The following is a 14,373-nucleotide window of genomic DNA, read 5'->3' as shown; positions in this document are numbered from 1 at the left end:
GTTGTGGTGACCCCCCCCACCATAAAATTATTTTTATTGCTACTTTATAATTGTAATTTTGCTACTGTTATGAATCATGATGTACAGATCTGCGCTTTCTAATGGTCTGAGGCAACCCCCATGAAAATGCCTTTCAGGGTTTGTGTAATAAACTGATAATAACATAATCAGTATACCTATGTTAGGCAGATGCCACTCAAAGAAGTTCTTTAGAACGATTTCTGTTGGAACAACAGCTGTGTTGTCTGATACCCTCTCCAGCAGTGCAGTGAGTTAGTTAAAGCATCACCAGTATCTGACCAAAACCTTTGTCAGCCAGCTGAAATGATTGGCCCAGTGGCGAGGAAACATGAGAAAATAAGGATCTGGATGGGCAAACGCCCGTCTTCGGAGCCCCGGACGTTCATTCCTCCCTCTCCCTAATATGCCAATGACTGGTTTACAGTGTTTAGGTTTTGGTGAAATGCAGAGAGTAAAATAGATAGAGACGAGGAAATGGACAGAAAGGTTTCTGTTGTTGAAAAATCAAAGATGTTTTTCTCCCCCAATGCTGTGAGACGTGACATTTTCCACTGTGTGAGAGCCCTTGGCATTGATTCCTCTGACAAGCACGAAAGGTGCTACCAGACCAACCTAGCATCAGGAATGGAAGCCATCACGCCCACCCTCTAGAGAATAGCAGTTCTGAGTAAACCTTGTGGCTTTGTGACAAGTGTGATTCTGCTTCCATGGACAGCTAAATACGGGATCTGGGAGTGGCCCCTTGTATTTATGTCCAATGCTGTGGGATCTAACCCAAAAGAAAGGGGTGAGAATGTGATTAGGGGTTTTCGTAGTCAAAATAAACACCGGTAAGAAGCAGTTGCCAAGTCTAAATGTAAGAGATCCTCATCCTCAACCCCAGTAAGGTAGATTTGATGTCTTACTGCTCAACAGTAGAGATTATGCTAGGAGAGTGTAATAGGCAGTTTGAAAAATTACTTCTCAAGGCATTAATGTATTTGGCTGGTGAGCATATATTGACTTCTTATGTGTAAAAGGGGAGGGGTGTACAGGGACGAGCATGTGTATTGGGGAAGTTCTCGCTAAACATTCTAAGTGCCCCCCTGGCTTTGTTCCAGCTGCAAAGGGGCCTCCCACTACGGCCTGACCAAAGACAGGAAAAGGCGCTCACAAGATGGCTGCCCTGATGGTTGTGCCAGCCTCACGGCAACAACGCTCTCCCCAGAGGTTTCTGCAGCTGCCACCATCTCTTTAATGACAGAGGAGCCTGGCCTAGATAACCCTGCCTACGTGTCCTCAGTGGAGGATGGTGAGCCGGTAACCAACTCTTCAGACTCTGGCCGGAACAACCGAACTAGGGGTGAGTCAGATGGGAGGGTGTCTGGGAATGGACTTTTGGTTTTCCCTGGGATTGCCCTCTGTAGAATACTCGTGGTGGAAAGTTCTAGAAATGTTTTTTTTTTAAAGGGGAAATGGTTCTGGTAGTTTTGGCAGACACTCAATGTCCAGTTCTCCAAAGGGAAATGAAACTTTAAGTGACCGTGTAATCTGACTTGGTAATGGCGTATGAGGCGAGGCCTGGTGATTTACAGTTCCTGCAGAGGGAGGACCTCCCCTGCCTCCTCTGGAAAATGGCGTCCTACCCACTCTCATCCAAGGGAGAACAGAAAAAATTACTCGAATTTTTTAAATAAGTGATTTAAAAAATTTAATAAATAATTTCACTACATAACAAGTTTAGAAATATAGGTAAATAAACTGTTATTATTAAGAAGTGATCACTGTTTTAATATCCTATTGTCCCAGTTCATACGTTTTATATCTAATAAAAAATTTCTTTTTTTTTGCTCATTTTGAAGCAACACCTCACTCTGCACCCAGGGTTGGCTCCGGCCTAATGAGTGCTGAGATTACAGGCACACCGCAGCACACTTGGCTGTGATGGTTGCTGTGAGCCTGTGACTCTCGTCTCCATTCATCTCTCTTTGCTCAGCACGGCCCTTTGAGCGCTCCACTATGAGAAGCCGATCTTTCAAGAAGATCAACCGAGCTCTGAGTGCTCTCCGAAGGACGAAGAGCGGGAACGCCGTTGCCAACCACGCTGACCAAGGCAGGGACAACTCTGAGAACACCACTGTTCCCGAAGGTAAATGGAATCTCAACCTACCCCGAGACTGGCCACGGACTGGTTTTCCAGAGTCACGTGAGGGATGATGGCAACCTGACCAATACCACCCTCTGTGACCTCTGTCTTTCCAAGGGTAAAATAGCCTTGAGTAGTCTCCTCACCTGAGTAAGGACAGGGACTCTTGTCTTCTTTGTCATCTTTTACACAGGTGAGAAAAAAATTCATCTGTTCCTGGTCTCCAGGTGCTGACTTTTAATGCATATAAAAATAATGATTATAGTTGAGAATGAAAAGCATTTTATTTCGTTCTCGCCGCATGGCACTGTGCACAGGCTTCTGTTGAACTAGAAAAAGTCTCAGACACTACGGGTTCTTTATAAACTGATAGCAAGTTAGTTCCTTCATTTTGTTTATTGTTTTGATTTTCTATGCTAATTTATTTATAGTGTGTGGGGGGAGGTGGCTGTGCACACCCACATACACATGTACTTGTGTGTCACAATGCATATGACTCATGTCACTGTCAAAGGACAATTTGTGAGGGTTGGTTCTCTCCTTTCGCCATGAGGGTTCTAGGACTGGAATTCAGGTCAGCAAGAGCCTTGAGCCACTGACCCATCTCAAGGGCCCTTGCAAAGCATCTTAGACTGAGGCTGACACATCGGATAGACTAGTATACACACACACACACACACACACACACACGGCACTCTAAGTGTTCTATGTGCCTTTTCTCATTTAATCCTCTCAGGCACCCCATGACCAGGGCACATTTCAAGGTAACTGGCATCTCACTGGTGTGGCTCTCAGGATGGTCCACAGTCAGCCCTGTTTTCGGGAACATATACTGAGGCATATACTGAGACATATAGAGGTCACTCGACTTGTTCCAAATGACTGTGTGGACCTTTGGGGCCACACAGAAAAAGGTGTCGTATCTTAGTGTGTTGAATATGGTGTATGTTTCCCCAATATAAGTGGAGCTGAGGAGACCATTCTACCATTCTGTTCATTTCATATTGACGCCTTTGGGTTAAATTAACATTTTTGTTTGTTCATTTGTTTGTTTTTGAGACAGGCTATCACTTTGTTGTCTTGGCTAGCCTTAGAACTTACTGTGTAGAACAGGCTGACCTCGAACTTGCAGTGATTCTCCTACATTTACCGCTTAAGAGTATTGGGTGTGCAAGATGTGCAGCACATCTGTTTTGTATTCAACTCTATAGTACAAAAACAACATTAAAAATAAAAACAGCTCTTCCCGTACCAGCTAGCGCTCTAAAGAGTCATGCCTATGTCAAAAGAATGGTAAGCGATAAGGATTGTCATTCCTAGTTCACAGAGAAGGAGCATGATCCAGAGAGCTTAGGTAAGTAGTCCAAAGTCACAGCTGAACCACTGCCACAAAGCTGAGACAGAGAGAGAGAGAGAGAGAGAGAGAGAGAGAGAGAGAGAGAGAGAGAGAGAGAAGAAGAAGGAGAAGGAGGAGGAAGAGGAGGAGGAAGAGGAGGAGGAGGAGCAAGAGCACAGGATTTTAACTTGATGCCTCTGGCTCCTTTAACCGCTTCCAAAACACTCTTTGGAGTTGAAGGTTAAAGCCCCAGATACATTATTTACTACGCTTTGGAAAATTCATGAGCAGCATCTGAGACTCCCGGCTTGGCTCTGCTGTCCCCACCACTTGCCCTCCATGCTCTCTGCTCACACGCCTGTGTGGCTTCGAATGCCACCCAGCTGCTGGCCAACCTGCACCCTCTATCTCCTTCCCATTGCCTATCTAACGCTTCACCTGGAAACAGGGTTAAGAATCCACCTTTGCCAGTCAGAAGGCTGAAGGCAGGCATCCCAGGGTCTTAGTTCAGTGACAGAGAAGAATATTCTTAATTCCTATAATCTTTAGACAAAGAATTTTGATCGAATTCTTTCAGGTCCAGACTAGGACAATTTTGACAGTTTAGAAAATATTTTTAACCCTTCAAAGCCACAAGGATCTCATTGATCTGGCTCTAAGGGACATCATTTAAGGGTGTGAGGCTGGGCGTGTCCCTTCAAATCATGGGATCAGATATCCTCCAGTTGTTTGAAGAGAACAATGTTTGTGTCTCTTGTGAAGGTAGAAGGAAGGCAGGGAGGAGGAGGAAGAAAGAGGGAAAATCAGAATCTTTGGTCATTATTTCCAAAACTTTCTTTGCTTAAAATGATTTTTCAAAAAATTTCCATTATGATACCAGACATGCTCTGACACATGGATGTGGTAAAGCCTACTTACCTGATCAAAGGAGTTTAAGTGTTAGTTGAACTCACTCGCCCACATAACTGTTAGCACCAGGAACTGACAGATTGAGGCAGCTACTCACAGCCTCGAAGAAGCCACTTGCCAACATGAAATTAAGTCTGTCTGGAGTTCAAGACCCACATTTACAATGTCACGGGCTTCCTCTAGCCACTGCATCATCTCCCTAATTATGTCGTATAGTATTTGCAAATAACTTTATTTTTCTGCATACTCTTCATAGAGAGTTGATTTCATTTAAACACATGGATTGCGGTCGTAGGTTTTAAAAATAGTCGTAAGGAGTGCTGGATGCAGACCCGGGCTCGTATGTATCTTTCTGGCTGACGAAACTAAAGGGGACTCCAAAGAGAAAGGCTGCTATCAGCAGCTGCTGGACACGAACCTTCTGCATCCTAAGTGTCTGAGAGAGCCACTTCCCAGCTAGAGTAGGCATGACTTGTTCTCAGCTTTGCTGTCCCCTCTAGATATTTTTATTCTGACTGAAGTGGAAAGCAGTGCTAGTCAGTGCTTCCGTATTCTTGGTCCCCAGGGCCTGTCCCTGTGGACTTTGACCTGGCTGTGAACACCCAGCTTCTGGGGAACTATTGAGGCCATGAGTGTGCCAACCCTCAGTAGCCTGGTGTTCTTCACCTGACTCTGAGGCCTCCTTACCCACAGCTTTCTTTCTTTCTCTCCCTCTCTCCCTCTTTCCCTCTCTCCCTTTCTCCCTCTTTCCCTCTCTCCCTCTCTCCCTCTCTCCCTCTCTCCCTCTCTCCCTCTCTCCCTCTCTCCCTCTCTCCCTCTCTCCCTCTCTCCCTCCCTCCCTCCCTCCCTCTCTCTGTCTGTCTCTGTCTCTCTGTCTGTCTGTCTGTCTGTCTCTCTCTCTCTCTCTTTCACACACACACACACACACACACACACACACACACACACACACACAAAGGACTGCCTGTCACTGTACAGCTACAGAGTGACCCAGACAGTTATTCTGTGTCTGGCGCAGCCAGGAAGGATCAGGAGAGAGCTAAGAAATGTTTGCTGGGGAAAGCTGACTCGGGTCAAATGCTAAAGTTAGGAAACAGTGGCTCACTTGATCTTTGATTCTCTCCCTAGCACTGAGGCCAGTGGTCCAGGTAGATGAGGAACAAGCTTTCAGAAGGCAGCCATAAGCATGACCTTGGTCTCGGTGCCTGTGAGCCAGGTCTTTTGACTGCTGTTATTGACAGCAGTATCTGCTGCAGGACTAATGACTGCTGGAGCCTGAAAAGCAGAGTCTCCAAGATCTTCCGAAATGACCTCAGAGGACAGAAGAGCACATTCTATTTTTGTTCCTTGATAAGAAAGTAATAAAATCACAGTTCACTCCCTGAAGACGTCAGTTGATTAGTTTGTTCCTATTCAAGCAGTAAACATCAGAAGGCTCCCGTGTGCAGCAAGATCTGTGCACAAAAACATAGGTCAGCCAGAAACTGCTGCCTTTACAATGTAATCAGAGTAGTTTAAACATTAATTGAAGCAGTCTGTCAAATTAACATCGGGAACAGCCAGGTTAAGACAGCTACATGAGCCCGATAGTGAAGCCAGTTGCCAGATTGTGGAGTCCAGATCGTGATGTGAGAGATGAGCACAGAGAGCAGTAACGGAAGGCTGGCTGCCATGAGAATAGTCTTATAGGAATCGTGTGTTTAGTGGCATCAAGGAAAAGAGAGATTGGGATAAAGTTGAATTGGAATTGGATTACTTCATGCATGCCTTGAAGGAAATACTGGGTTTCAGCCCAGGATGAAAAACATTCCAGTAGAGAAATGTATGCTGGCACCAAGGCAGGAAAGTGGTGCCGCACACAGGGTACAGTCAACAGTTTAGCTTGGCATTCAGTGGGGCTGGAGATGCCTGTGGAGTAGATGTCTGAAATGAATACTGTTTCTGTCTGTTTCAGTCTTCCCAAGGTTGTTTCACCTGATTCCAGATGGCGAAATTACAAGCATCAAAATCAGTAGAGTGGATCCCAACGAAAGTCTTTCCATAAGGCTTGTGGGAGGCAGCGAGACCCCACTGGTCCACATCATCATCCAGCATATTTATCGCGATGGAGTGATTGCCAGAGACGGACGGCTGCTGCCAGGAGACATCATTCTCAAGGTGCCCAGAGGAGGCGTGATCTTGTAACCAGAGGCTACAAGATCGTGAGCTGTAGTCTGTGAATGACACATAATTTAAGTGCTTAAAGGTTAGATGGGTAGGTGGAAGGAGAGATGGATGACTGGCCAGAAAGATGGATGGATAAGTGGATGGCTGTATGAATAAGTGAAATCCTTCAGAGCCAATAATGGTAGATAAGTAAATGGATGGTTTGATGGATGGTGGACCCGTGGGTGAATGAATGCTGGGTAGACGGGTAGATTAAGGGAACGGATAGATGACAAACAGGGTAAATAGAATGAAATAAAGATAGATATTATCTTTCCACAGTTATATTGATGTCAATCTCCTATAAAGAGTTCTAGTACAACAGAGATGGGACTTTCATTCTCCCCCATCTCTCTATTTATAAAGACTTCTCTTTGTAACATTGTATCTCTCTTCTCTCTGTTACTGTATCCTTTTTTGTCTTCTCTGCCCATTTCCCCTCTGCTTTGTTTCCATGGTCCCTCTTTTTTCTTTTTTTTTTCCCTCTTTTTTCTTTTACCACTTACTTGTTCTTCTCTTCCTCTTCTTGATCCTTCTGTGGCCTTTCCTTTTAAAAGAAATATTAGGAGAAAATAAGACTGGAGCATACCCTCTTTCTTAAACTGTAAAGCAGATTGATGGGGGCTGTTGTATTTGATCTAATTGTGTTCAGATGCCCTTCTGCAGAAAATCTCCTGTGACTTAATGGCCACAGGAGTCTCATGACACAGAGGCATTCCAGGGGAGGCAGGAGTGGAATGACCTGGCTTGGGCATACTGTCCTCCAAGGCATGGTTGAGAAGAGAGACTTTCCAGAAGAATTTTCTGGACAGAAAGGAAGGGTGGGGGAGGGACTGTTTATCAGACAGATGTCAAATGTGAGCCAGCAGGATTAGAATTCCCTCCCTAAGCATCTATTTCTTATCTGATACTCAGATAAGAGTTCCATCCCAGCCTTTGCAGGCAGCAGAGGGACAGTCCCTGTCTCAGCATGAGCTGTTTGTTTGGCAAACTAATTGGAATAAGAGGAGAAATAATTGAAAGCAGTCACTGCAGAAATGTTGACATTCCCACTGGTCTCTGGGGTGTGGCACAAGCAGGGCCCATCACTTTAGTGGGCCACAACCATCAGGACCGAAGACACAATGGGGGGCTTTTCTCCCCACTCCAGTAGGGACTACTGCTTGGGAGGGCTACATAAGAAAATTCTCTTTGTTGGCTCTGAGCTGGAGGCACTTGCAGATAAAAGGAATGCTGGGAACATTCACCAGGTGACCCTGACTTCTCTTGGCCCTGGGAATAATGGGATGGCAGGCTCTGCCACCTTCCAGGAAATGTATTTGGACAAGGGGGTGTCTTGTCTTCACTGAAGGGGCCCCATCCACCTTTGAGCTGCAGCAGGAGGTGGTTGACCTCAAATAAGGCCCTTTCAGAGCTCATCCAATGTGCCTCTAACAATTGGCTTTAAGTAAAGGAATCTTAGCAAACTCTAGAAACTGAAGAAGATTCAGTTGTGGGGCCCCTTCCTTAAGCAGAGTGCAGGGCTGCTGGGAACTGTTTTCTTCCAGAGTGGTGACAAACACTGGGGGCTACAGCCTCCAGGCTGGGCCTGTGGAGCCATGATAATTAAAGCCAGAAAGTCAGATGCAGAAGTAGTCCTGTAGATTATTACCCGTGAATGAGAGGCCTAGTTTTGGGATATTTAAGGAGTACTACAAAATGGGCTGGCCTTTCAGTCAATAGCCTAGAAAGTTCCTTTTGTATTAATTTGTCCTTTTGCATTAATTTGTTTGGAATTATTGAAGCCCCATGCATCCCTTTATAGTTAGAACACAGGCAAAGGACCTTGCAGACATACAGCTTGAGTTCCTATATACACTGTCACACACCTGCAAATACACATGCAGGCACACTCAAGGATACTATATCATACAATACCCTCAAATACACAAGACAACACACAGGTGCTGTACCATACAACACCACACATGGGCTCAGGCCCATGCACACATACTATATCGTACAACACACACACTTGGGCCCACGCATACAGATACTGTACCATGCAAATGCACATTCTGGCACACTCACATTCATACTCTAACATGCAAGAGCATACACACACTCACATAGATAAAATAATGTAAAAACACACTCAGGCTAATTCACACAGATACTCTACACAGTCACACAATTAAGCACACATTCTCTCTCTGTCTCTCTCATTCTCTCTCTCTCTCTCTCTCTCTCTCTCTCTCTCTCTGTTACTGTCTGATGTTGGGGTGCAGATCCGTGGCCAGGACTGTGCTTCGCATGCACTGCACTTTAAGAATGCAAATTGGAGTAAAATAGGGAGGTAACTTTTTTTTTTTAAGACAGGGGTTTCTCTGTATAGCTTTGGTTGTCCTGGAACTCGTTCTGTAGACCAGGCTGGCTTCTAGCTCAAAGAGATCTGTCCGTCTCTGCCTCTCAAGTGCTGGGATTAAAGGTGTAAACCACCAACTGCTTGACATGGGAAATGTCTGAGGCTTTTCTTTCATATAATTACATCTTTTTCTTAAACCCTTTCCTCCCTAAGAACTAAAAAAAAAAATTAAATCGGCATGCAACATGAAAAGCAGGATTCTGCAAATAGACACACAGGCTGAGGTAAGGACTAGGGTGAAGGAAGGCAATGCCGAATCATAGAGGCCAGAAAATTACTGTGGAAGATTAGGCTATTTGCATACAGGATAAAAGGAGGTAACAGAGCAGGCCAGGACTTGGGCTTAGGCTTGTATATATTTGATTCTTTTGATGCTAAGGATCAAACCCATGCTTGCCTGGACCTTTTCAGTAGGCTTACTCATTCTCAAATGGCCCCACCCCCCAGGTCAACGGCATGGACATCAGCAATGTCCCTCATAACTATGCTGTGCGGCTCCTGCGGCAGCCCTGCCAGGTGCTACGGCTAACAGTGCTGCGGGAGCAGAAGTTCCGTAGCAGAAGCAATGCGCAGGCGCCGGACTCCTATGGACCTCGGGATGACAGCTTCCATGTAATCCTCAACAAAAGCAGCCCCGAGGAGCAGCTTGGCATAAAGTTGGTGCGCAGGGTGGATGAGCCCGGGGTGTTCATCTTCAACGTGCTGAATGGTGGTGTCGCCGACCGACACGGCCAGCTGGAGGAGAATGATCGTGTGTTGGCCATCAACGGACATGACCTTCGATTTGGCAGTCCAGAGAGTGCAGCTCATCTGATTCAGGTGGGCCAAAAGTCACCCTAAGATCTCAGTCAGAAATACCTACATGAGCAGGGGTACTCAGCCCCCTCACCGCGTGTGCTGTGAGAACCTTCCCTCTGAGGACATCAGGGGAAGGGCTGGGTTTTCAACGAATAAGGAAAAGCCCAATCATGTACACAAATGGACAAATGGTGCCCCCTTGGGTTATGATCTTTATTGATAGTATTAAGGTGTTATGTATTCTCTCTCTCTCCATATATATACGGTGGGATACATACATACGAACATATATATATACATATATGTACATGTATACATATATCCCACCTTTGTCCTCTAGTCTGCTTTGCACCTGTTTTATGGTTGCCTGCCAATATAGTGGCATATTATATTCCACACGTACCTAGATCAATGTCCAGCAAAGTTAAGCACTCAGTGAATAAGTGTTTACTATATGTAAATATGATAAATTAGTCAAATCATGAACAGATTAATATATATATATATAATACATTTTGCTTATTAATTTGCTCACTGAAAGATTTTTTTAATCAAACCATTTACCACGTACATTTTGTTTTTGCATGCTTTGACCCTATGATATAATCTCTACTTTTTAATCCCCCTTGACTTAGCTTAGTTGTCACTAGTTGAGCAGCCTCTATGCACCATGCAGTGATGAAGGAAACGTGGTGGCCATGGTGGCTTGCTTCTCACAGCTTGACAAATAGCCGGTTTCTGATTTTGTACACAGACCAGGTGAAATAGTCGTACATAAAATAAAAGTCTCTTTTGTTTTTCCCTTCAGGAAGAAGCTATCTTAGCTTAATTTTTTTTTTTCCACCTTCAAAAATTAAACTGTAAGGGGTTGTCACTAGTTTTTCATGGTACACTTGTTAGCGCCCTCTGCAGGTCGCCTAGTGTAACTCCCATTCTGGAGCTCATCTTTGTCAACTGTTAACTTTCGCAACAGGCAAAAGAAAAACTCTAACTCATGTTATTTGTAAAAATCTTGATTACATGTGGCATTTTACTCTAGAAGATTAATAACAGAAGAGCATGTCTTTCCCTGAGAAAGTAAATGTATGAAATAAAATCTTGCTTAACAGTGGGAATTCCTTTTTTTAAAAAAAATCCCTTTGCTTACTAAAGAAAGCCAATCTGCTTTATAAGCAGAAAGAAAACTTTTTATTATTCAGAAAGACTAGGATCAAGCTAGTTGAGAAAGAATTTTTTTAAATAGACGCTGTAAACACACACACACACACACACACACACACACACACACACACACACCAAAAACCTAAGCAAAAGCTTGCTGTTTCAGAAAAGTGGATTTTATTTATGTGATACTTGTAACACACACCAGGCTGCAGGGATTAAACTAAATACCCTTCAAAGATTGGGACTCAAATTTCCCCTGGCCTTGGCTGTGCTGCCCTTGTGTCTCCCCCATGAATCACATTTGCCTCACAAAGGAATTTCCAGACAACAGTCCTCTTGGTCCTGTTCTCTCCCAACACACCACACTATTTTCCTTCATAACAGAGACCACAACGATTTTAAACTGGACCAACTTTACCTATGTGAAGCCCCTAACCTCAGCTTACTCAGCAGCTGCCAGGGCAGACCCGTCCCTAGTGTTAAAACACCTGGAGAGTCAGGGTCCTTTAAGAAGGAAAACCTTGAAGAAAAGGACACCTCATGCAGGGAGCAATTGACTCACCTGGCAGCTTAGTAAGGACCTCGTGAGTCTTCACCATTGTTGATTTCTCAGGCTTTTTTTTTTTTTTTTTTTTTTTTTTTTCTTTTTTTTTTTTTTTTTTTCATCTTTACTAGAATAACTGCATGGAAAACAAACTTTTCAGAACTATCTGTTGTCATATCTGTATCCCAGACAGTAGGTACATCCCACCCAGTTACCACCTGGGAGTTCTAAGAACATGGGGAATTTCCATCCGTGTTCAATTCTAGACTAGTGAGTTATGTTTGTTTAGGAGTTCAAACATATACAGACAAACAAAGTGTGACTTTCAACCTGAGTAACCTTCCATGAACTTTTCTCTTTTTCTTTTCCTTCTTTCCTTCCTTCCTTCCTTTTTCCTTCCTTCCTTCCTTCCTTCCTTCCTTCCTTCCTCTCTCTTTCTCTCTTTCTTAAGCAACCCCAGAAACAAAAATGGAATCAATTTATAGAAATGGGCATGAAGTAAGTTGGGGCATTCACTGCTCTATGTGTGATTTTTGTTCCTTGGATAAAATAATGTTTAAATATACAGTCGTTTCATCAAAGATCTGAAAGTCAGCCTGTTAAACCTTTAAAAAGAATGTGACAGGGCTTCTGACAGACCTAAAAGTAAACCATGCCCTGCTTGGGTCGCCTACATTTACTCTAAAGACAGCATCCCAGGTCTTGATTGTGCTTTATACCTGGAAAGAAAAATGCAGAACTTTTGTGGGGATTTAAACAGTCAAGTCCCTGGGAACCAATAAGAACCACCAGTGAAATAGGACCTGCTGGGTCTGTGTGTTTGCACAGATCAGTACAGCTCAGGTGGAATCCAAGCCCTGCTTACATAAATTGCCTTACCAGGCTCCCGTAGTAAACTTAGTGTGCATAGACTAAACTGAAATCTGCTTATGCTCGATTCTCAAAGCCCAGATGATTACTAAATAGGACTTGAAATTCCCCCATTTTCTTGAGAGAGAAGGACTTGGAACCCTGTATAATATTTCATGAGGATGACTTACATGGAGCTGTACATTACATGCAAGTGTTAAGGGGCCTGGAAACCCCGCTGCCCTTTCTCCAGCATACACACACCCCTCCGCAACCCCACATGCTTATTCCTTTAACAAAAGGGAAATAATCTTGGGAATAGTAACATCCAGTTCCCTGAAGAGAAGCGGTGCTGAGGCAGGGGAATGCTGCCTTTGTCCTTTTTGTCTATCAATCAGCAGATTCAGGAATTGTTGAGTGTGTCATTGACATCCGTATGGCCCTGAATAACTCACCAGCTATATTTCCTTCACTACAAGATAGTGTGCTGCTGAGAATATGAAGCTGTACAGGGAGCTACAGTCAACTAAGAAAAACAGAGCAAGCGTCTGATCTAATTCTCCTCTCTGGCTCTGGTGGAATGCTCAGAAGAAGTTCTACTCTGTAGAAGAGGAGAGTCATGATTTTTTAAAAATAACATATACCAGGCAGTGCTCAGTACTAAAACCTCAGTGATGGGCAAATTCTAGGTTTGCTTACACATCACCTTCCCCTGCACCACTAGCTTATCCTAGACTTATATTCCCGAAGCCCGCAGTTTCTGGCTCTGTGGGAATAGTTTTCCCCAGAAGCTCTTTTGCTTGCTAGGAGGAGGGTAGGGACGAGAACTTTGCTCCCAACCTTGTTATTTAGTGTGTTATGTCCAAAAAGTAAACAGGGACAAATGGTGACCTTGGCAAGTTCCTGGCTTAGCAGTTGGTTCTGCCAAAGAGGGTCTGGGTACCATCATATGGTTTGAGAGACAGGCTGTGCTGTTGTAAAGGACTGACAACCTTTCTGCCACCTTCCAACGAATTGTTAATAATGAAACAGATGTCTGGACCTCTTGGCCCCATAGAACACAGAGATAGTAGTCTTTGCATGAAATAACAAAACCGGATTGCATCCTGATGGCCTCTGTGCTGTTGGTCCATCTAGCAAGAAGACTCTACTAAGATGGCTAGGCCTTGGTCCAATTCTACACGCCAGGCATCCTCAGCATCATCAGAGTGGAGCCAGTAAACACTGATACTGAAGAGTAAGGACAGCTGCCCCAGAAAAGAAAACAGCAAGATAGAAGTGAGCCATCTTTAAAGATGGCTGTCGAGGTAGGCAATGATTTGAGCTTGTCTTCAAGACATGGCTAGACTTGACTGAAGTTCACTTTAAAGACAGGCTTTTTAATTGGTGCTACATTTAATTGCCTCATACTATTTGAAAAGTTTAGTTCCCTGTTTTGGGGAGCATGGACACAAGAGTTGACTGACAGCATGTCCATCATGTTATAGTGGAATTGAACCAGGGCCACAGAGCAAAAGGTTGATGACATCTGGCGGTTCTTACACATCTGTGACCTTCTGCATTAATACAGGCGGAGCTCCACAGTGCCCAGGGCTTTGTTAACATAAGCTGGATGAAGCAAGAATGATATTTAAATGTTGAAGAAATGAGATGGCCAAGCAGTGTAGAAACACCCATTCCACAAGTGTCTACTGAAGATCAGTTAATGCTGTTTCCTTCTGGGGACTTTTTTTAAAGAGTTAGTTGTATAGGATGAATTTGGTTAAGAAACTATTTTAATTACGTTTGCTTTGTTTGGTGTGTGCACTGACAAACGCACGCACACATGCACGCACAAATGGGCAGTCAGGGACAGAAGACAACCTGTAAGAGAGATCACTTCTTTCTATCCATCATGTAGGTCCTGAGAATTAAATTCAGACTTTTGGGCACTCTTACTAAAGGTCCATGTCTCAAGCAACATGAACTCGGATTTTTGTTCTGTTTTATTTGATTTTGCAGAAATCATTGGGTGGGGC

The 14,373-nt window shown here is 44.1% G+C and overlaps 1 protein-coding gene across 2 annotated transcripts in view; it reads left to right on the top strand.

The window, feature by feature from the left end:
• Lnx1 (ligand of numb-protein X 1) overlaps nucleotides 1–14,373 on the top strand; it is a 108,216-nt gene that overhangs the window by 72,428 nt on the left and 21,415 nt on the right. For both annotated transcript variants that reach the window (XM_034509001.2, XM_034509003.2), the window contains 4 exons: nucleotides 1,122–1,363; nucleotides 1,997–2,149; nucleotides 6,346–6,548; nucleotides 9,448–9,819. In XM_034509001.2, the coding sequence (XP_034364892.1) occupies nucleotides 1,122–1,363; nucleotides 1,997–2,149; nucleotides 6,346–6,548; nucleotides 9,448–9,819 (970 nt within the window). The remainder of the gene's footprint in view (nucleotides 1–1,121; nucleotides 1,364–1,996; nucleotides 2,150–6,345; nucleotides 6,549–9,447; nucleotides 9,820–14,373) is intronic.

The sequence above is a fragment of the Arvicanthis niloticus genome, chromosome 7 (assembly GCF_011762505.2).
Source record: "Arvicanthis niloticus isolate mArvNil1 chromosome 7, mArvNil1.pat.X, whole genome shotgun sequence".
NCBI lineage: Eukaryota > Metazoa > Chordata > Mammalia > Rodentia > Muridae > Arvicanthis > Arvicanthis niloticus.
This window is presented reverse-complemented; position numbering and strand designations above follow the sequence as displayed.